A 21806-nucleotide genomic window follows, 5' to 3' on the forward strand; every position below is an offset into this window, starting at 1 on the left:
TATATATACATATATATATATATATATGTATATATAGTTATAATAATAATAATAATAATAATAATGGAAAAGATGGAGGCGGATGGTTGCTTTGGCAAAAATGAGTTTCCCTTGAGCTAGGGTTTCGGTGACGGCTGATTTGGTGCAAGGAGACGAAGCTTATGTTCGAGCATGGAGGAACGGATGTCAGCGTATGCATGAGGGATTGTAGTTGCCTCGATCACGAGCTAACTGGGAAGGTAGCGGGAAAACTACAACGTGACCCTCGTGATCTAGTCGCGAGCTTTCTTCGCTCGTGTTGATTGATCTTTGCACAGTGTTGCGATCCTTCCTGTGTTGTGACCTTCCCGCACTGCTTGATCTCTGCTCTGCAGATCGGGCAACAAAGAAGGCATTAGGCTCTATACAACAATTACACACACAAATGCTCCGGTAGAAGTCACTACTTAAACCCAGTAACTACTCGTTGTCTGACTCTCAGCTTTATGGCTTCTGTTCCTTCTCAACCATCGACTACTTCAGTTTTAAATCTTAGGAAAGCTTCTTATGTTGATATGGTTGGTTGTGTGGGATCAATGGATCAGATTTTCTCTCAGGTTTAACATGAATCATTTGAAGGCCAGAGGGACTGTAACCTCATCAAGAAGGCTAGTAGACAAACTAGCTCTAATTTTCTCTAGCGTTGAAGTTTCCAACCTGGTTGATAAGTGCAAATTTACTCTCATTAGAAAGTTCTAATTGGGACATCCTAAAATAGAAATCGTTCGAAAGGCTTTTGAAGATCTCAAACTATTAGGACATTAGAAGGTTGGTCTCTTTGATGGGAGACATGTGATGATACAGTTATCCAAAGTAAATGATTATGACAAAATATTTTCTAAGAAGTATATGAAAATTGATGAGTAATTTATGAAATTGCTCAAGTGGTTTCCTGATTTCGATCCTAGCCAAAAACTCCTTATAGTTTCAATCTAGTCTAAACTACTTTGCTTAAAGTTACACTACTTTAATCATCAAGTCTTCTATTCTATTAGAGCTGCTTTAATTAGACCTATGAAACCTATGAAATAGACCTATGAAATTGGACATACCCACCTTCAACCTATCTAGGCCTTCAATTGCAAGGATTCTTGTTGAAAGGGATATCACTCTCCCCTGATGTGGAAGAAATATAATTTGGTATTGCCCACAATTGGTATTGGTAGCCAATTGTAGCAGTTCAAAGAACCTATTACTATAATCACTATAAACTGATTGGGCATACACCTGCCAAATGTTTCAGGCTTCATCCGCATTTGAGATCCAACATTCCTGCGTGTTTAGATTCTGCAATTCCAAATAACATCGCCAAGTGGAGGGAAATATAGTAGAAACTGAAGATCTTTCAGAAATGTTGAATGAAAATTTGCCTCATCGGGCTATTCTTCACCAACCAGTTTTGGCAGGTACTTTCCACTATTGTTGAGATTGTTCTTCTTCAGATCATAGATACTACAAATTTGGTTGTAGCAGATGCTAGCGGATCTTAGTCGATGTGTTTTGGAGCCACTTATCGCGAGAGAAGAGAGTAATCAAGCCCTGGAGGACCGCTATGATCAAGGTGTGCTGTAGGCATATACCCCAGGGCGAGCTCTCCATCAAAGATTCACAAATAGATCAGATGAGACAAACACTAGCAGATCAATGAGAAGTTTACAAATCTAGGATAAAAAAAAGGAATTCCAGAATTCAGGAATTTTCAGGATGGTTGTGATAGTTTCGGGCAGAAGACCTAATCTCAGTTTGGTGTTGGACTCTCTTCCTAAAACCAGGGGGAGGGGAAGTGTAAGTCCACCCACCATGAATAAGAGTTTCGATTTTTTTGGTTATACGTTTATTGTAAAGTCTCTTTTGAGTGAGTTGTATTCCCTGTGAGTGGATTCTTTGTACCCACTCACTAAAACCACTGTATCTTCTCTTTTACATCAAAGTCTCAAGCTGTATTTTTTTAATCAGTAGGTTCTCGACTCTATTGGGGCCATGCTTGGGAATCCTATAAAGCTAGATCTACCCACATTCAATCTAACCAGGCCTTTTGTAGCCAGAATACTTGTGATAAGGGATATAACTTTACCTGATATTACTGAAGTTTGGTTAGGCAAAACTCAATGCCTATTGGCAACAAATTTTTATGGAACATAAATCTTTTTATTGTATCCACTGTAAGATGTTTGGGCATACCCTTCTCACAGGCTCCATCAAAGTTTGAAATCTAAAGCTCAAGTAAATAAGGATGGGTCTAACCCCACTGCTTTGGACATATCTGCTCAAACTGTGGAGGAAATTATCACAAGACAGGATTTGGCGTCTGATTTACTTGCCCCCGTGGCGTATCTCCTACATATTTAATCTTACAACCGACCTTTCCCTGCACTTAACGACGCATGCAACGGTTGGATTGGATTGTAAGGCGGTGATTAGTAGCGTTCGAGTTATATGTCATGATTCTCTCTCCTATTCCTTCCCTTATGCCAATTTTCAGCACGAGAATTGTAGCAAGAGGTAAACAAGGAGAGGGAGTGGCCACTTGGGAGCTGAAGCTTGTGGTTCAGTTTCGATAATGATAAGGAAAGGTATGAAACTTATTTTAGCAACATTTGAAACATTCATTTGCTTTCTCACATTTCTATTTCGATGTTTGCCTCGATTTTTATGCATTTTTTGTTTCCGATAGTTGTCAGAGGCACTGCTCTAGTGTCGGAAGTGTCGTAAGTGGTCTTGCGAATTTTCGTTATTATTTTAACATGAAATTAGCTAGGGGGAAGGAAGTTTTGAGGCGTTAGGAAGAGTTGGGAAGAAAATAGACAATTTTGAAAGGGCATATTTATGTCGAGAAGCTTGTTTGAGATATGTGTTGGCGTTTAAGGCATGTTTTGAGTTAAATCGTCATATGAAATTTCAGGAATTCCAACGATGCTTATAATTTTTCAGGTTATTTATGCGAGGCGACGAGCTCGAGACGAGCAAGACGGAACTCGCCGTAGGGCTGATCTGTTAAGTCATGTCAAAATCATCTGGTGCTAATTTAAGAAAAATAATTTTCTATAGGATTTCATATGATTTCTTGTTGGACATCGATGCATTTAAAATTTTCTGCATATTGTGTAAGAATACATGCACTGAATATATGAATGCAAGCTGATTTCTTCTTGTAATACATGTGATATTATTAAGATATGCTATGATACCAAATAATATGCATATGAAATTAATTACTTGTAGGTATCTGTTTTGTTGTGATTCATGCCTTTGATATATGAAATGCTTGATTGTAGAAATTATGCTTTATGAAAGGTCTGATAAATGTTTGCTACAGATATTATGCTTCAAGAAATGTCACTAGAAATATTGTAGGTCCATTACATGTTTGCTTACAAGTACGCTATGCAGAGATGTATTTTCGACTCCTGGTGTTCATGTGGCGACGAAATTCTAAAATCGTTTTAATTAAGGGGTGACAAAACTTAGAGAACTATTGATATTAGGGGGCTATTGTAACTGCTATGTTGTGGAGGCCAACCTTTATCGATAATTTATTTGACTTTTGTGACAGGGTAATGACTCATGATGAAAAGACATAAATATAGTTGAGGGCTATACATTTATAAGTGACATTACTATGAAATGACATTGTTATGTTTACATAAAAAAAAACTACTTTTTGATTATCATGAATCCATGCTTATAACTATACATGTTTACACGATAGTATTGATTTCTATACTCTCTGCTCTTTTTTCATGTTCTCTACTATTATAAGCATATTGCGACTTGTGTGTAAGCATATACAGTTTCATATGAGTATACACATTTTTTATTTTCTATGTATAAAACCTGATTTTAGCCTTTATTATTTCTCTGAACTAGTTGCTACCCACTCTATGTCGTGGTCATCCAAGCAGGGGCAACAAGCATCGGGGGGAGGAGTTAGGTGTGATATGTACAACTTTTGTATTGTATAATTTTGGGAGCTTTTGCTGACATTTTAAATACGTGCTATTATTATTTTTGGATTTAGTAACTCTATATAATTTTCATATTTTGAGGTTATAGTTTTTCACTCTTTCAAGTATATATATGAATTAAGTAAGAAATACAATATATTAAGTATGTTTGCAACGATTTAGTTGGATAGTTCATCACCTATTGAATCCTGCTTCTCTAAATTAGGACGAGTGTTAGTGAGAATTTAGTCTGGCCGCATTGTTTGCATTTGTCGCACCTCAGTCGACCCTTAAATGGGGGCTAGTTAGGGTGTGATAGCAGAGAAGCGAGGATGAGATCACGATGTGGCTCATGATGAAACAAGAATGATTTGAGCTAGTTAAGACGCCAACGATGGGATCCTACATCACGAAAAAGCCATGATTCAAGAACGCTAACAGCGGCATCACGACATGTCTTGTGACAATACAATCACGATTGAGCTAGATGTAGTGGCATGCCTTATGTGATTCAATCGCGATTCATGTATCTGGGAAACAACCACTGGATCGTGACTTACAAAGTGTTCGAACCCCGTCGATACAGTCGCCATTTGAACTTACTGTTGTGATTCAAATACTTTGCGAAGCATCACGATTTGATCTGTGAATCATCAAGATTCGATTCGACATCTTCACCTTTGATTTTTATCATTCCTTAGATCTCGGTCACTGTTGGTCTGAAAAGAGAAGGTAACGTTTTTGGGATCAAGCTTGCGATAACAGGCCTCTTCAATGTACTGACTTGATTTGGATTGATAAAGGGCTTATTATCTCGTGGTACAGACGTGATTTTAAATATTTGGGAAAGCATCAACGACACATCGACATATAGGTGTTTCTGTCGTCTGTGATTGAAAACATTCTAGGGAGTAATGACGACGGAGAAAATAAATGCTGATGAATTAGAGGGACAAGTAAGCCACATCAGATCAGAAATGAAAAAGCATATCTCGTCCATAGCGAAATGCTTTCGTACGTTGAGGGGAGATTAACGACCCTAAAAGAAATTATGAAAAAGATCGTGGAGTTTCATACAGAGCCGCCTTTGACCATTGTTGTATCAAGCGACGATGTCTAGAACGAACGTGAGTGGCAGCAATCAAAAGGATTCATGCGACTTCACAACAACATTGTTGCTTTAGGTAGATCCAAAGCTGCGAGATTAGGTGAAGTAATTGGGAGCTGACTCGAGCAACAACCATAAAAAAAAATTGTGGTATTAGGGCAACAACGCTACTTTAGGCAGATCCAGAGTCGCAAGATGGGGCGAAGGATACGTTAGCAGGCTCGTGCTATAGCGCTTTCAAGAAACAGCAGGACATCCGGATGACTGGAATGAACTGAAGAAGGTGAGATCGAGCAAAGGAATCGAGAGTGGTTCAAGCAGCAACATCCGAAGGAAATGGCATAATAGCTGGAGTTTTGGAACTTTTGGTAGCCAGGAGAATAGAACGGCGTGATGTTCGAGGTTGGCGGCGATTTCTTTGAAGAGTTTCAACTTGACTACTAAGAACCACGGTGGGAGGCGATATTGCCGGGTTTAAAAATTTTTGTTCGAATTTATTAATATAAAAGGTAAAATATATGTGGATGAAAAAAAACGTTTAACAAGTAATACACAAGAAATATACTATAAAAAATTTCTTATAATCTAAAATTTTGAGTAATTCTAAATAAATTTATATAAATTTATTATTTCGGGTGAAGAAGAAGACGAATGTTTAAGATAAACTTATGCGAACTTACTTTTCCAGCTTTTGATAATGGGTTGGCTGCTGCAGGGAGGCGGCGGGTCTCTACTTTTTGGAGGCGCCGTGAGTCGTTGCTTGCCCTGCACGGAAAGGGAAGATGGCGCATGAGAGTGGGCGTACAACGTGGGCAGCGGAGAGAGATACATATAGGAGGGACTTTTTTTGGTAAAAATTTAGTGATAATATGAAAGAGAAAGAAAAAAACTAAGGGAGAGGCTGTTAGGGAATAGATAGAAAGAGAAAGACACTGAAGGTTTTTTATACAAAATTCTTATTCTTTCTTCTTTGGTCTGATAAGAGAGAATATTTCAAAAAAAGTTGAAACCACAAGAGATGTGGTGACTGAAAGAAAATAAAAGGGGCATTTACATACATACCTTCCAATTTCTATGTATTTAGATATCTAACTCCTATAAAAATAATTTTCTAGATAATTTCAGTTATTATTATATTGCCCTTCTCTTCCTACTAAATGATATCCGACAGAATTTCATTTAATTCAAAAGTTTCTATATTGATTGAATAGATCTGGTATTTGAATCTGCTATGCATGCTGCATGTGTCACTTTTACATTATGACAATTGATCGTCAAAATTGATTTTTTTTTTTTTTTTGGTGTCAATTTTGGCACTGTATTCTGCAAATAATTTAAATAAAGTTCCACAATTGTGATACATCGTTTGAGTACCACAGACTGAAAATCTGCTTGTCAGCTTGAAGTATTCATACAGGTGTAACTGCAACGAGCAGCTCAGTAAGTGCATGTTCACAGACGTGCATGTGGTGAATATCAAGACATAATTTATTTGGCAACTCGTGGGAAAGTAATGTTTTTTTTTCCTGAATTTGCAGTTGATTAAGAATGAAACTGAGAACGAAATCGTAGAAGGTAACAACCAGGAAAAGCCACTAGAACATGCAAATGCTGATCAGAATAGTAATGTGGACGAAGAAATGGTTCCTGTTATTAATGATGAAGAAATAGTTCCTGTTATTAATGACGACGAAGAAATAGTTCCTGTTATAGTTCGGCCCGGTCACATTCATTTTGTGCCTTCTGGTAACAATCATAATGCCTTAATTTATCTTTATTTTATGTATAAAATTTAAAGACCATGTTTTCCAGACAGCAAGCTAAACGTATATTATTTTTCAGCTGATGTGTGACGTTTGACATCCTGCTGTTAGAATGGTAGATTTTAATCATGTCTTATGTTTATATTAATAAAATAAGTTTTAAGAGGCATGCTTTATTTCTTACTGCTCTAAAATGTCGTTATTCGAATCATGCTTTTCATTTTAATTCTTGGCTTATAAGATTATTCTGTGCTATTGTTTTTTAAGGTTTTAACAATGCTAGATCTCATTGATGATAGACCAAAAGCCCGTTTTTTTTTAATTATTATTTTTTTCTTAAACGCCTAAAGGCTGGGCTTTCAATGGCTGATTATCTGGTCTGGAAAGGGGGGATTGAGCATGGGCTGGTCTGATGCAGAACTTACGTATCAAGTGCATTCCCAATTTTTTTGGCTGCCTAGTCCTTAGCTCAGTTTTGTCCATGCACCCTCGATCTTGATGCATGCTCGACCAATGACCACAAATCTAATGGCTCAAATTTGCAGTCTCGAGAGGATGCTAAAATTGACATCCTTGTATTGCATATAGATTGATAACTCAAGGTTTGGGTCTTTTAGGACTGTAATTACTTGGTCCTGCAGAGAAGGCTAAGTAACACAGTTAAGTAGGGGTCGTGCTTGATTATATGTTCCTAGAGCTGAAACTGACCTGACTTTCTGTTCTATTAGTCACTCTACCTCATTTCCTTGTCAAATGGGATTTAATACAACCCACATAAGCAATGAATCAGCTTCCTCTCTAAAGATAAAAGGAAATTATGCTTTTGAAAGTAAATAAAAGAGCTTTCTTGTTACCATTGATATGGACTATTCTAGAATGACTTCTCAATGAATGAATACTTCTCTTAGGTACAGAGTAGGTTTCATGATCGAGCTTTATTGAATTCCCATCTTTCATTGTGGCCTTAGCACCATCTATAGTCAGTTCAAAGGATTTTCTCTAACCATTGTAGAGCTGAGGTTGGTCAATTGATTTCTGCTTATCTTTCTTGGTATAGATGAGGATTATAACTACCTTAATGTTGAATGAAGCACCCATATTGTGATGTGTAGATATACTTCTCTTCTCCAACTTTCTTAATCCTTGTAAGCCTAGTACCAACCACACTCAACCTAACATCTAAAAGTTTTCTATCTAGCATCATCTATCTATATTGTCTATGTTTGTTATTGATCGTCTCTAGTATCATGCAAGGAAATGATTCCATGGTATTGATTGTCACAACCAGCTGCAGAGAGAAAGGTTGGAGAAGTTGTCAGTAAAGTGCCTGTATTTTGGTTTTTATCGGCTTGTGGGATGGTGGATGGATTTTTGGTTGGATGTATTTGGCTGTGTATAGCTTAAAGAGTGAGTATGTGCTATGAAATTTGTGGGGTTGTGGTGTTATGTTTATTGTGAATGTATGTGGATTTATTTAATAACATAAACTTTCATGTGTTCTCTTTTAGGTACTGTCATTATAACTTGTTTTTCCTTTATTGTGTGTCTTTCCTCTTGGGTGCTTCTCTTCAACAAGCCATAGCCACCTTAGTATGATTGCGAGAATCTTTAGTCTAGGTTGATCACACGCTTTTTATGCGCATCTTTCTTATTGTCCTCTTATGCCAAAGTCTTGTCAGAAGTGAGGTTTAAAAAGACAAATTATAATTGAGAATTTTTTTGCCTTAACAAGGGAAGTCGTAAGACATGAAGTGGCTTGAGGCATATACATTGAATTTACCTCTATAAAAAAAATAAAATAAAATTAGCAATGATTCATAACTGTCATAAATCATGAACTAATAAACTTGGTTTTTCAACATTAACTATATTCACACAATAAGAAAAAGAAAGCACTTAATTTTAAATCTTAATCTAAAGTGAGAGCATGAAAAAAATATAACAAAAAGTACTCTTCTAAAAGTTTAATACTTCATGATCGTTAAATCCACACGCAGTCACATTCAATCACAGCTCTCACTCTTAGTCAACTTCTTGCAGATAATTGTAGCCTACCTGCTCATGTATCTCCCAACCAGCTGCGCTTTTTTTCTCTCGTATAATTTCTGTTGATTCCCACTTTTTAAACAACAACCCTTTGTTTCTCTCTTTTGCTTGACTCTCATAATTCTAACAAAGAAGCTTAAATTATGATATAAGCTATGTTAGATATATTATATTAGAAAGATTTTTTAAATTTTTATTATGTATTAATTTGATGTATGTCTCAAAAACATCCTGATAAAACCTTGAGGCATATGCCTCAAAAAAAAAAAAGCAAAAGGCTCATATTTACCATAAAGGCACAAGCCTCGAGGTAGGTTCTGAGTGCCTCATGGTCTTCAGCCCTCCCTCCCTCTCTCTCCCGCTCTGAGACAACCTCTCTTTGAAGCTCAAATCTAAATCATTGTCAAGTCAATCATATTCTTATGCAGATAACTTTGCCTTCAGAATAGTGTTATAAGTCTTATTTTTTAATCTGATTCTCTACGTCCAACAACGAGTGAACAAAACTTGAACCTTAAATTGGATTCTCTATGTCGAAAGACTAGAGTTAACAAAACTTGAACCTTGTAACAAGCATATATGCTATAAGCCTAAAACGACAAGAGATCTCATTTTACATTAATATAAGGCCTTCAATTTTCTTTTGAAGAAAGGTTAATTTTACAATATAACTTTGCCGGTAGGGTCCAATAACTTAAAGAGATAAGTTGATGGAGCTTGACTTTGCTTCAACCCATCAATTAATTGGGAAAACTACTACAAGCTGACCCTAATTTATGGTCCATTTAGAGATTTCTTTCAAAGTTGATATTCAGTTTGAGAAGTGCTGGCACTATATACCAAAGAATTAAAACATGCATCTTGAACAAGTCATGCATTTAGAACCAAACAAAAATAAGACCTATTGGAGACTGAATAGCTTGCCATTGAGAACAAATGGATAACTTTGCCTACAGAGTAGTGTTATAAGTCTTATTTTTTAAATCTGATTCTCTACGTCCAATAACGAGTGAACAAAACTTGAACCTTAAATTGGATTCTCTATGTCGAAAGACTAGAGTTAACAAAACTTGAACCTTGTAACAAGCATATATGCTATAAGCCTAAAACGACAAGAGATCTCATTTTACATGAATATAAGGCCTTCAATTTTCTTTTGAAGAAAGGTTAATTTTACAATATAACTTTGACAGTAGGGTCCAATAACTTAAAGAGATAAGTTGATGGAGCTTGCCTTTGCTTCAACCCATCAATTAATTGGGAAAACTACTACAAGCTGACCCTAATTTATGGTCCATTTAGAGATTTCTTTCAAAGTTGATATTCAGTTTGAGAAGTGTTGGCACTATATACCAAAGAATTAAAACATGCATCTTCAACAAGTCATACCATTAGAACCAAACAAAAATAAGACCTATTGGAGACTGAATAGCTTGCTATTGAGAACAAATGGAACCTTACTATAGCATTTAGTACTCACAAAACATGAAAACGTGGGATTTAACACCTTGCTAATGAGCATAAGCATGATTTTCCAATGAATAATTGGGCTATGTCACACGTCATATTGAATTAAATGAAATGAATCAAACATAAACTCTCTCAAGGTAGGCTAGGATGCAAACTTTTGGAGCATATAAATGTCTACACTCTGTAAAGAATGTCGTCTTAGATGGTTTGGTCACATTAAACTTCGATTATCTGATGATCCGATTAGAAGAGTTGATGTTTTAGATTTGAATGTTAAGAAAGGCAGAGGTAGACCTAGGAGGACTTGGGTTTATTGTATAAAAAATGATCTTAATTTATTAGAACTAAATGAAATTATGACACTAAATAGGACGCAATGGAGAAATAGGATTCATGTAGCTGACCCCACGTAGTGGGATTAAGGCTTTGTTTTTGTTGTTGTTGTTGTATAAAGTTCTACACTCAACTAGATTTTTTTTTTTCGTCTTTGACTAGTACACATGCTATAGCAGTAAAAATATTATAATGATAATAGAATTTAAAATACTAAAATGATTTCATTATGATATCTAATTTTCTTTTGTGTATTTACATCATTATTGTTTTTTTTGTCATTTTGAAATTATGGGGTGACTAATCAAATATTGATTATCAATTATCCTTTGTCATTTATGCATAATAGATCTTCAAAACACATTTTTTTTTATGAAGTAGGGCGAGAAGCTAACATTCGCGTAGCCGACATCATAATCAATACATGGGTTGTTATGGTCATCATCCTATTTAGTCGCCTAGAAATTTCTATTGTTAAAATAAGACGTTCCTAAAAGTTTGTACAAGAACCCAAAATAATGAAATGCAAAAGCTGTACAGGTCACACCCGGCTACTCGCTCCGGTCCTCCTTACCTCTTCCTGAAAGTCAACAACATAAAGTAAGTAACAACGAGCTCAGCGAAATAATCAAGACTAAAATAAGATTTTATTGACGGAAAAGAAACGTGTGCTCGTATCCACTATATTCACAGTACATGTCACAACGTACTATAACCATATTAAACATGTTAAAAAAAAGTTATGTAATGCAGTAAATCATGACTTTTATATAAAATATATATATTTTATCTTTTCAAACGTAATCATAAGCATGTTTATAAGAGTTATCAATTTAATCATAATAATGTCACTTGTAATTGTATAAACCACAACTATTCTGATGCCATATCATTCGTTAGTCACCTAGTCTAATGACCAAATTAACTATTGATAAACTAGAGCTCTCTCTAATATAGCAGTTATGAATAGCCTCCTTGTTAAAAAATAATTCCCTACATTTTGTCAACATTTAATCTTATTGATTCTCAGAGTTTTGTCATGGTCTAAATGCTAGAAGTTGGGAATCCCGTTATTTTTTTATCATCCATACTTGCAAGTATATTTATGTAATAGTTACCTATAATATCACTGTGATATTCCTTAAATCATAATTCCTGTAATAAACATTAATTATGAGCATTTCATTTAGTATATGCATGAATTATAACGAATGAGTACTTGCAATTAGTGCTTTCACAAGCATATTCATCAGATTCATAACATAGTACAATCGTGTATCATAGGGATAAATCAAGTGTGCATTCATACAATTTATGTAGGTATTCATTCATAATATTCAAAAAATTCTAAATGTAATAGTTTCAAACAAATAATCACATTAAAACTTACAAAGAATTATTTTTCTTAAGTTAGCACATGATTATTTCATCTGAATTGACGGAGCAGCCCAATGAATACTCTCACTCTTAAATTATAATGATACAAGGAAAAAAAATATGCATGTCAGTTATGTTTTTAATAAATCAATATAAAATATTTTATTATCACTTACGATATTTCATATTATTCAATGAGTTTTACCGTATAAAGAACATTTATATCATTCTATCTCTGCACAATCATCACAGGGGTACTGTCTAAAAATTATATCAAGAAAAATACTTCATATCAATAATCTTTTTTATTTATATGCAGGGATACCTTAGTGTTTCCCTACCAGTACTATAAAGGAGTGACTTTAACATAGTCAAACATGTATATGCAAACATACTATAACATTATCTGGTATTGATTATTCCATTCTTATTTGTATAACAATTAATATACTTGCACACGAATCAATATTTATGATAATTTAAACAATATTGAGTACCCGTGTCATTCCAATAATATGAACTAAATTGAATAGAACCATAAATCATGGATAAGAAGCTCTATAAATTTAACACTAACAACAAATGTGTTTGATCATAAATCATGAATGTGCAGTTCTATAAATATAATAGTAGTGGTAAATGCATTTGCTTGAGAAGAAGCAACATATTACTATAATATAAGAATATGGGTATTCACCTCGATGTTCTCCACTACTTGTTTCTTAAGCCCCAACTCCTTCAATTGAACACCTATTATATTAAAAGATATACATATTAGTAAAGTTTTATTCATATTACTAATTACGATAATTAATTATTATTAGTTATTATTTTCTTTTTTTCTTTTATTCTTTTTTTAATTTAGATTATTATCCTTCATCTTTAATTTTAAGTATGTTATAATTAAAACATAGCTTAGAAATTATAATTTTTATTTTAATCTTGATTAACTTTATTCTACTAATATATTAAAATTATTGCTAGTTTATTTTATCAATTTTCTCCCTTCATATATAATAATTCTTTCATCTAAATCTTTTAAATTTACATTTATGGTTACTTAAAATTATCATTTACTTAGCTTCATAACATAATATATCACACTAAAATTATACAATAAGCCTCTATTGATGGCACCTTAACTTACAAAGTATTCTATAGGTTTGCTAAACACATATGTCGATTGTTTGGCTTTGCAACATGTGTTTGTATGAAGCCTATGTTATGTGTATAAACTGATGCTATCGAGTTTGCTTGCTCAACATCAAAACTTTTGGGGTCAGCCTTCTTCCTCCGCTACACGCGAGCCTCGTGTCCTCTAAATGCACGAGAGCTCTTTCCTCTTGTTTTCCTTGTATCGACCAGAGTACCGCTCCTTGTGCCGCAGAGTTGCTCAACTTTCACGCCAATCCTGTTTGCCTTAGACGCGCGCTACAACCACTGAGATCGAGGCCTTCTTTCTTCACGCGTGCCGATCAACTCTACAGATAAGTCAAACTCGCTTTTGATTTATAGATCGAAAGTACATTTTGTTTTCCCAACTTCTCGCGTTCTCTCACCCTTTTTAGTTCCCTCGGGTATTTGAAATGAGACGTTACACTCTGTTGTAAGTTGCGGATTTTTTATGGTGCGCTCGATCTTGTTGTTGAAATTTGGCTTTAGTTTCTGGAAGTTTTGAGGATGTGAACCTTTAGATACCAAGTGAAGAGTATGTTTGGTACTCCCATTGTGATGAGGTGTTTAGTAAGAATAGTGAGCAGTAGTTTCAAAATATAGAAAACTAGGCCTATGCAATGGGTGTGCCCCACTTAATATACTAGAATGTACCTGTCAAACACTTGAGGTTTTTCTTGGCTTCTCTATGTTTGCTCATGCTGAGGATGCGTTGAATCGTTTTGAAATTTTAGCTTTCAAGCCAATGTCTCAAGCAAGCAAGGTGGTACTACTTTCATAACATTCTGCCAGTAATCAAGTCTACTGAATGTTATTTTGTATTCAAAATTCAAAACAAAAATATTAATATCTGTAAATAAGTTTGTCGTTAATAATAAACTTTTGAAAAGGTATTTTTTTTGTTTGGCATGATAAATAATGAGTGTATTAATTCTTTGTATGACGTTTTGCCATTTGCAGATATGGTTAGTGCGTGGGCAGATCAACCAGTGGTATAATTCTATCTTACTAGCAATTAAATTATTATTGTTTCTGACTTATGCTTATGATGTTCCATGGACAATGAAGCTTCTTCTCAATTTATTTATTTATTTATTTTTTTGTAGTATACAAATTTAAAATTTTGCTTGTGAAGCTGAATGTTTAAAAACTCTTGCTGGGCTACACTCAAGGCACAAATAGAACTTACCAAATTCTTTCTTCTATATCTTCTTCCTTCTCGATTTCCGTTTCATCTCATTGAAATGAGATATGTATCTTGAAAAAATAACTAATGAGAAGATTGATCGAATCAACTCCACTAGTTGAAATTTCCCCCTTATTATTATTATTATTTTTTTTTTATACTGCTATTAAATATATATCCATGATTGCACATGAACTGATGAAACACATGCTTTATTCAACCGTCATAATTTACCGCTTTTTATGCATTTCTTTAGATGTTTTACATAATTAAAATATGTTATGATATGTTCTATTGTCATGTATAATATCATGCATATGAGGTATAAATAATGATGCATGTTTTCTTTCTTTCTATATATAAAATCTTTCTTTAGCTTTGATTATTTCGCTGAGCTTGTAGCTCACTCTTATATGTTGTTAACTTTCATGAAGAGGTAATGAGCACTAGAGCGAGTAGTTTGTGTGATATTGTATGCCTTTTGTATGGTATAGTTTTGGATGTTGTATAAACTTTTGGGTAAATAATTTTTATACATATTGAATTTTAGCAGCTCTGTATATGATTTTTTATTATATGATTTTGCACGATTCTAAGTATATGTGAATGCATATGAATTATGAACGAAAATATATTGTATGTTTGTGGCGTTTAAGTTAGATTATTGTAGTAGTTACTGGTTCCTGATTATACAAGTTAGGATAAGTGCTATTAAGATTTTAGTTTGGCTGAGTCATCTGCCTCGGTCGCATTATGGTTGACTCAAAAGAGAAGTCAGTTGGTGTGGGATCGAAAGTGTTTTTAGAGCAAGACTGTTAGATGAAAAGAAGAATAGAACATTAATTTTTTTACTTTACTTTTCAAAATCTAATATTTAACTTTAATTTTACTCACGGTAGACTGATATTATTTGGTGATATAAATTATATGATTGTCAAGGTAAAAATGTGTTTAGTCAATCCTGCCTAATATACACTCGTCGGCATAGCGGTTGGTGATTTAAATTACACAATTTCATGAGATGGTAGGAAAATAAATACGCGCATGGGTACCTAGTGTCCCCAGCCAAATAATATAAAGGGATGAACTCCTCTTAATATGCTCCTGCATCCATTCATACACTATTTTTGTTCTTCATTATATTCATTACTTTCTTATTTACACTTTGCATTCATCTACTCATGAATAAATATTCTTTTATTATAATCAGAAGGGCATGCAATGGTCTAATAACTTCATAGGTAAACCATTATGCAACGTTTATGCAGGATTATTAATATACATATTTTTCGAAGTCATGTAATAATATGATATATGCCTCTCTACTAGAATTTAAATATCATGTAATGGTATGACCTCTTAATAGAAAATTAGTTGTGCACCATGTAATATGCATTTCTCATGTCTATTAATATAAAAAATCGGTTGTAGTTTAATTTCATTGATATAGGACATAAAAGAGAATAGCTGAAGTGAGGAATTGCTTCAAATGAAATATTACTATAACTTAGAAACATGATGACTCGTCTTGATCTTTTGTAGATGATTATTGTCACATTGAACCCTTAATGCACTAATATCCCAGCCATTTTGTTTGATTTGTCGACTAGTTTTAATAATTCATATTAATTCCCATTATGTAATAGAAGTTAATAATATTTAATCTATAAGTTTAAACAGCTAATTATTCCAGAAAAACTAATAAAATCCTAGTTATACCCTTTCTTTCCTTCTATTGAAATCATAAAATAAAATATTATTCATTAATTCATTAATAATCATAAAATAATTTAAATACAACTCAATTTACTATTAAACATAAAAAAAACAAAGCCCTCACTTACATATTTACTCAGACCGGCGCCTTAGGCCACACATGCAAGCGTTTTTCCCATATGAAGGTCGCTCCTATTTGAACCTGCATAGGATGCACGAAATGATGCTCCCAGACTTTGGCTTTGGCTTGATCTATGCTACACGAGCGACCGCTCACGTCTATCCTTAGTAAGATTCCTTACCTCTTTTCTATTATCTCACATGCCACGGCTTCCTCTCCTCTTCTCCTTATTCTCCCTATTTGTGCATAAAAGCTTACTCCTTCCTCTTGCTCAAACCTGCACCACAGGCATTCGATATCAAATTGTCAACTTTCTACTACATTGATATCAAATTCTATTAGTATTCCTTGCAATCTTTTTCTTCCTTTCTAAAAAGAATGCAGAATTAAACCATGTGATGTACAGTGAAATGACTACAAAAAAGAAGGTGGACTTTAATCACATGAAATTACCAACTTTTATTTTGTTGGAAATCATACACAAAACCAACCTTGAAATCTTGTCTAGACAACCTTCTGGCCTGTCCATGATATTGTTTTCCAATTGAGGATTTGTTATTTTATTTGTTTAACGAATCCTTAAAATTTTTTGTTACGGTTTTCGAGCGACTAATGAAGAAGGTGGAGCCATTTTAGATTTTGCTTTCTGTGTATGATTTTGCTATTACTAATATTTTATTCAAGAAAAAAGAAGACATTTTATTACTTATAAGGATTGATATAATAAATTACAAATTGATTATTTTCTTATGAGAAGAAGAGATCGTCGAGTTTGTAAAGATTGTAAGGTCATTCCAAGTGAGGATTTAAGTACCCGACATTGATTATTAGTTCTAGATTTTATGATGAAGAGTTATAAAATAAATAATACCAGAACTCACTATCGTAGAATTAGATGAGGGAACCTAAAAGACACAGATAAAATTATTTTTATGAGTAAAATTCAAGATTTCAAAATTTAGGATGTTCATTTGGGATGTTCATGAAGAATTTCATGAAGAATCAAATGTTATGTGTGATAAAGTAATAAATACTATTAAACAAGTAACAAAAGATGTACTTGGAGAATAAAAAAAAAATTCTATAAATAAAAATAATTGGTGGCGGAATAATAATAAGCAAGAAAAAATAAAATAAAAGAAGTTATGTTATAAAAATTGGTTTAAATGTAAAAGCTTAGAGAACTGGGAGAACCCGTTGGGAGTCTATAGGAACAATCTGAAATGTAAAAATTTTTCTTTTAGTGATCTTTATAATAGATTAGGCACTAAGGAGGGTGAAAAATATATGTATAAACTAGTCAAACAAAGAGAAAAGAAAAGTAAAGATTTAACTCAAGTAAAGTGTATTAAAAATGAAAATCAAAAAATGTTTTTTTTAGAAAATGATATTCAACATAGGTGGGCGAGTTATTTTGATAAAATTTTTAATAAAATTTCTGAAAGGACGATCGACCTTAGTGATCTCAATTTTAGTGATCTTAATATCATTAATAATAATAAAACGTTTCATTTTTACCGTCACATTAGTAAAAAAGAAGTTGATGAGGTTTTAAAGAAAATTAGTGGTGAAAAGTCTGTAGGACTTGATGATATCTCAATTGAAGTATGGAAATATTTAGGAGATTTGGGAGTTTCTTGGCTTACTAAACTCTTTAATATTATTTTTAAAACTAAAAAGATGCCTAAGGAGTGGAGGAAGAGTATTTTGGTCCCCATTTTTAAGAATAAAGGGGATGCACGAGAGTGTGCAAATTATAGAGGAATTAAGTTGTGTCATACTTTAAAATAATGGGATAGCATAATTGAACATAGGTTAAGACGTATTACAAAGATTTCTCAAAATCAATTTGGATTTATGTCGGGCAGGTCTACTATGGAATTTATTGAGAGGTTTGATGGAGAAATTCAGAGATAATAAGGAGGATCTACATTTGATTTTTATTGGTTTATAAAAAGCTTACAATAAGGTTCCAAGAGATATCCTTTAGAGATGTCTTGAGAAGAAAGGTGTTGATATGACTTATATTCAAGTCATTAAAGATACGTGTACTAGAGTTATTACCTATGTTCGAGCTGAAGAAGGATTGACCAAATATTTTCCTATTTTTGTTGGATTACTTGAGGGAATGGCTTTAAGCACATATCTTTTTGCTTTAGTTATGGATGGTCTTACTGGACATTTACAGGAGAATGCATCTTGGTGTATGTTTTTTGCGGAAGATATCCTTCTCGTGGATAAGACGAGAGAAAAAGCCCAGGAAAGACTTAAATTAGGGAGATCTACATTGGAGTCTAAAGGCCTTCATTTGAGTAGAACTAAAACTGAATACATGGATTGTAATTTTAGTAGTAGTAGCTCTAGTGACAGAAGTATAACTTTGGTTGATCAAATTATTAAAAGGTGTGAACGATTTTGATATCTCTGGTCTGTTGTTCAAAGTGATGGTGATATAGATGGGGATGTTAATGTTGGTTGAATTGGACGAATGCTTGAGACCTTTTGTGTTATAGAAAAATACCGCTTAAACTGAAAGGAAAATTTTATAAGATGGTGGTGAGACCTGCAATGCTCTATGGTGTTGAATGTTGGCCTTTAAAAGAGAAGCATAATACTAAGTTAAGCGTTGCCAAGATGAGAATGATTAGGTGTTTGTATAACAAATGATCTTAATTTTTTAGAACTAAATGAAATTTTGACACTAAATAGGACGTAATGGAGAAAAAGGATTCTTGTAGTTGATCCCACATAGTGGGTTTAAGGCTTTGTTGTTGTTATTGTTGTATTTGTTTAATGAATCACACGGAAATATCATTTCAGCAAACCTTAAATGTTTGTGAGCTTATAATGCATTCAACTACTCACAAACTCAATATGTTTTGAAGAGAAATTTCTTTGCAGAAGGTGAAAGCAGTGATAGTTCAGTGGTGCAGTTTTCGTTAATGTTAAAATTGTGTAATTCTGTATTAAATGAGATGCACATGGCCATGCAAAAGCTCTAACAATTTTACTTACACATAAATATTAAAATTAGTTCATGAAAAGAGAATGTTTCTTTATCATATTAATTCATATGATATACTTTAAACTTTGTTTTAACCATTATTAATCATTAAATCATTAAATTCTATGAAACTTCTTTTTAATTTAATTGAATCACTTGAAAATGATTATTAATTTTTGTTTAGAGATTGGAATATTTTTGTTTTTTTTTTATTTCCTAATGCTGTGACTGATTCAAAATGGTCGGTTATTTTCTGAGCAGTTTTCAGTGCGCAACATTATGAATATTTTTATTTTTATTGAGATAACTTGTTTCACCGGTTGTTTCACTCCAAACCTGCACCAGCTGTTGCAATTTTTTTTGGTTGTTTTTGTTCAGAAAAATATGTTTAAATTCCATGAAATCCACTGGCTGATTAATGCATTCTTCTTTAATTTGGCCTTTAATAATTTGTTTACTTCCACTCTGAATCACTCGATGGTCCAGAAAACATTTCAGTGGAATGGGACAATCAGCAAGAAGAAAGGAATCAAATGGGGTAGGCAGAATACCTCTAATAAATGGAATGATGATACTTCCAATGCTACAGCAGCAGAGCTAGATAAAGTTTCTAATGAAGATGCTACTGTTGAAAATGTGGATGTCTATGGAAAGTCTATTGTTAATCAAGTAGAGGCTGTCAAAGAGTGTAATGGAAATTCTGTTGCTAAAGAATTTGAAGAAGTTAAGGAGCTGTTAGAGTTTGAGAGCTTCCCACCCCTTGTTCGTCTTCCTGAGGTATGCAAAGATGATTTGCTCTTGTTGCGTTGTACTTAATTGTGATTTTGCTTCAAATTTTACCTAAATTCCTCACCTAGCAAACATTTTCATTTCAGTTGATCTAATATGCCCTCTAAAGAAGCCTAACATCCTTGTTTTTCACAACTGAAACAAGTGTGATTACTAGTTCAATTTTCTTGACAGTTATCCTTACTTGAACCATATAAATATTAATGTGCATGCATAGTCAACATTTCTGGATATGTTACAGGAAGGTGATGTACTGATATACCGCATGGTTGAGCTATCATCTACTTGGTGCCCTGAGCTTTCCCCTTTTAGAGTATGATTTCAGTCTTGCACACACTGAAGCTTTATTTAATAACATTCATCATAATATGAAAAAAACAAGCTTTCTTATTATTATTATTATTATTATTATTAAGAACACTAATGCTACAAGTTCTGATGGAGGATTGTTAATAAATATTTAGTTTATTCATCACACTTAGGACTAAAAATAGTAATATAGTGATGTGTAGTTTTTCACTGTTTCAGGTTGGTAAGGTTTCATCATATGACTGCGGCTCGTCAAAAGTTGTCCTGCTTCCACTTCCTGAATATCCCATTACGTTGGAAGAGGTATCAGAGGAAGGGCAAGAAAATGGGAGCTCTTATGAAGAAGACGGAACTCTAGCGGTAAAATCATAGTAATGGTAATGCTTTTTGCTAGTAATTTTTAGCTGTCCTGAACTGTCTTGCTTTGGCTCTTGCTCTAAAGGTTGATTTCGCTTCTCTTTTGGATGTGCGGTTGCTTGAAGCCACTGAATCTATAAAAACAACTCCCAGCACTATTTCAGTAGAAGAATTGCAGAATGCTGTTCTTGTAAATAATCAGGAAATGCAGACTTCTGCTCCAAGGAATAGTCAGGAATCGGTGTGCAGCATTAGCAGCAACAGGATTGAAATCAGTTCCGAACATACAGGTTTGTTTCCAGCTATTAAGAACTTAGCTGTAACAACTGCTCTCTTAACTTGATTTCCAAATATAATATGCCAAACTGTGGTTCAGAACAGTTTTTTCAGTACTCAGATTCACAAAACCATTCTAGAGAAAGCAATGGTCGTTTTTCTTCATCTTAGAGCAGGAATACAACAATAGATGCTCCACTTCTGCTAATTGTCTTCTTGCCTTCTCTTTATCCTTTATTTCCCAAAACCTGCAGAGAATCACCAGCTTAGTGATGGCTGGGCGGCCATAAACCAGGCGCTGGAGGAGAAGAAATCTCAGCTTGAGAAGCAAAATGACTCGGATGAAAGAAACTCGAGCTTAACAGCCACGAAAACCGGGGCATGGTCTTACAGAGCAATGAGAAGGAATGCTTTGGGTCCGACCTTAGCCATGTTAAGAAGCAGTAGTGGTGATTCTGACAAGTAAATGAACAACTGTAGCTGTTACTTGTTTGTGCTTATGGTAAATTTTATTCTAGTCAGTACTCGTTTCTGCTGGGATTCATAGTTATTTTGAATGCATGAACATGTTTCATTGATATTTTGAAAGCTAAATTTATAGAAAACGATTTCAAAATTCCTTCCAACGTTCATAAATTGAATATTTGTTCCAAAAAAATGAAAATGTTTATTTTATTTCATTATTTGGTTGAATGTAATCTAAGATGAAGAAGTCTTCACTTTCATAATTGCCAGCCTTTTTCAAGCATAAATATTGTTGTAGGCACAAAAGTATATATATATATATATATATAT

At 33.7% G+C, this 21806-nt stretch overlaps 1 protein-coding gene across 5 annotated transcripts in view; it reads left to right on the forward strand.

The window, feature by feature from the left end:
* The window catches only part of LOC110030306 (coilin-like), a 105886-nt gene extending 84249 nt beyond the window's left edge, over positions 1-21637 (forward strand). For all 5 annotated transcript variants that reach the window (XM_020732953.1, XM_020732956.1, XM_020732955.1 and 2 more), the window contains 7 exons: positions 6630-6837; positions 14214-14245; positions 19767-20057; positions 20311-20382; positions 20598-20738; positions 20821-21025; positions 21266-21637. In XM_020732953.1, the coding sequence (XP_020588612.1) occupies positions 6630-6837; positions 14214-14245; positions 19767-20057; positions 20311-20382; positions 20598-20738; positions 20821-21025; positions 21266-21477 (1161 nt within the window). In that variant the 3' untranslated portion in view covers positions 21478-21637. The remainder of the gene's footprint in view (positions 1-6629; positions 6838-14213; positions 14246-19766; positions 20058-20310; positions 20383-20597; positions 20739-20820; positions 21026-21265) is intronic.
* The last annotated feature ends 169 nt before the right edge of the window (positions 21638-21806 follow it).

Source organism: Phalaenopsis equestris, unplaced genomic scaffold (genome assembly GCF_001263595.1).
Source record: "Phalaenopsis equestris unplaced genomic scaffold, ASM126359v1 Scaffold000697, whole genome shotgun sequence".
In the NCBI taxonomy this organism is placed as follows: domain Eukaryota; kingdom Viridiplantae; phylum Streptophyta; class Magnoliopsida; order Asparagales; family Orchidaceae; genus Phalaenopsis; species Phalaenopsis equestris.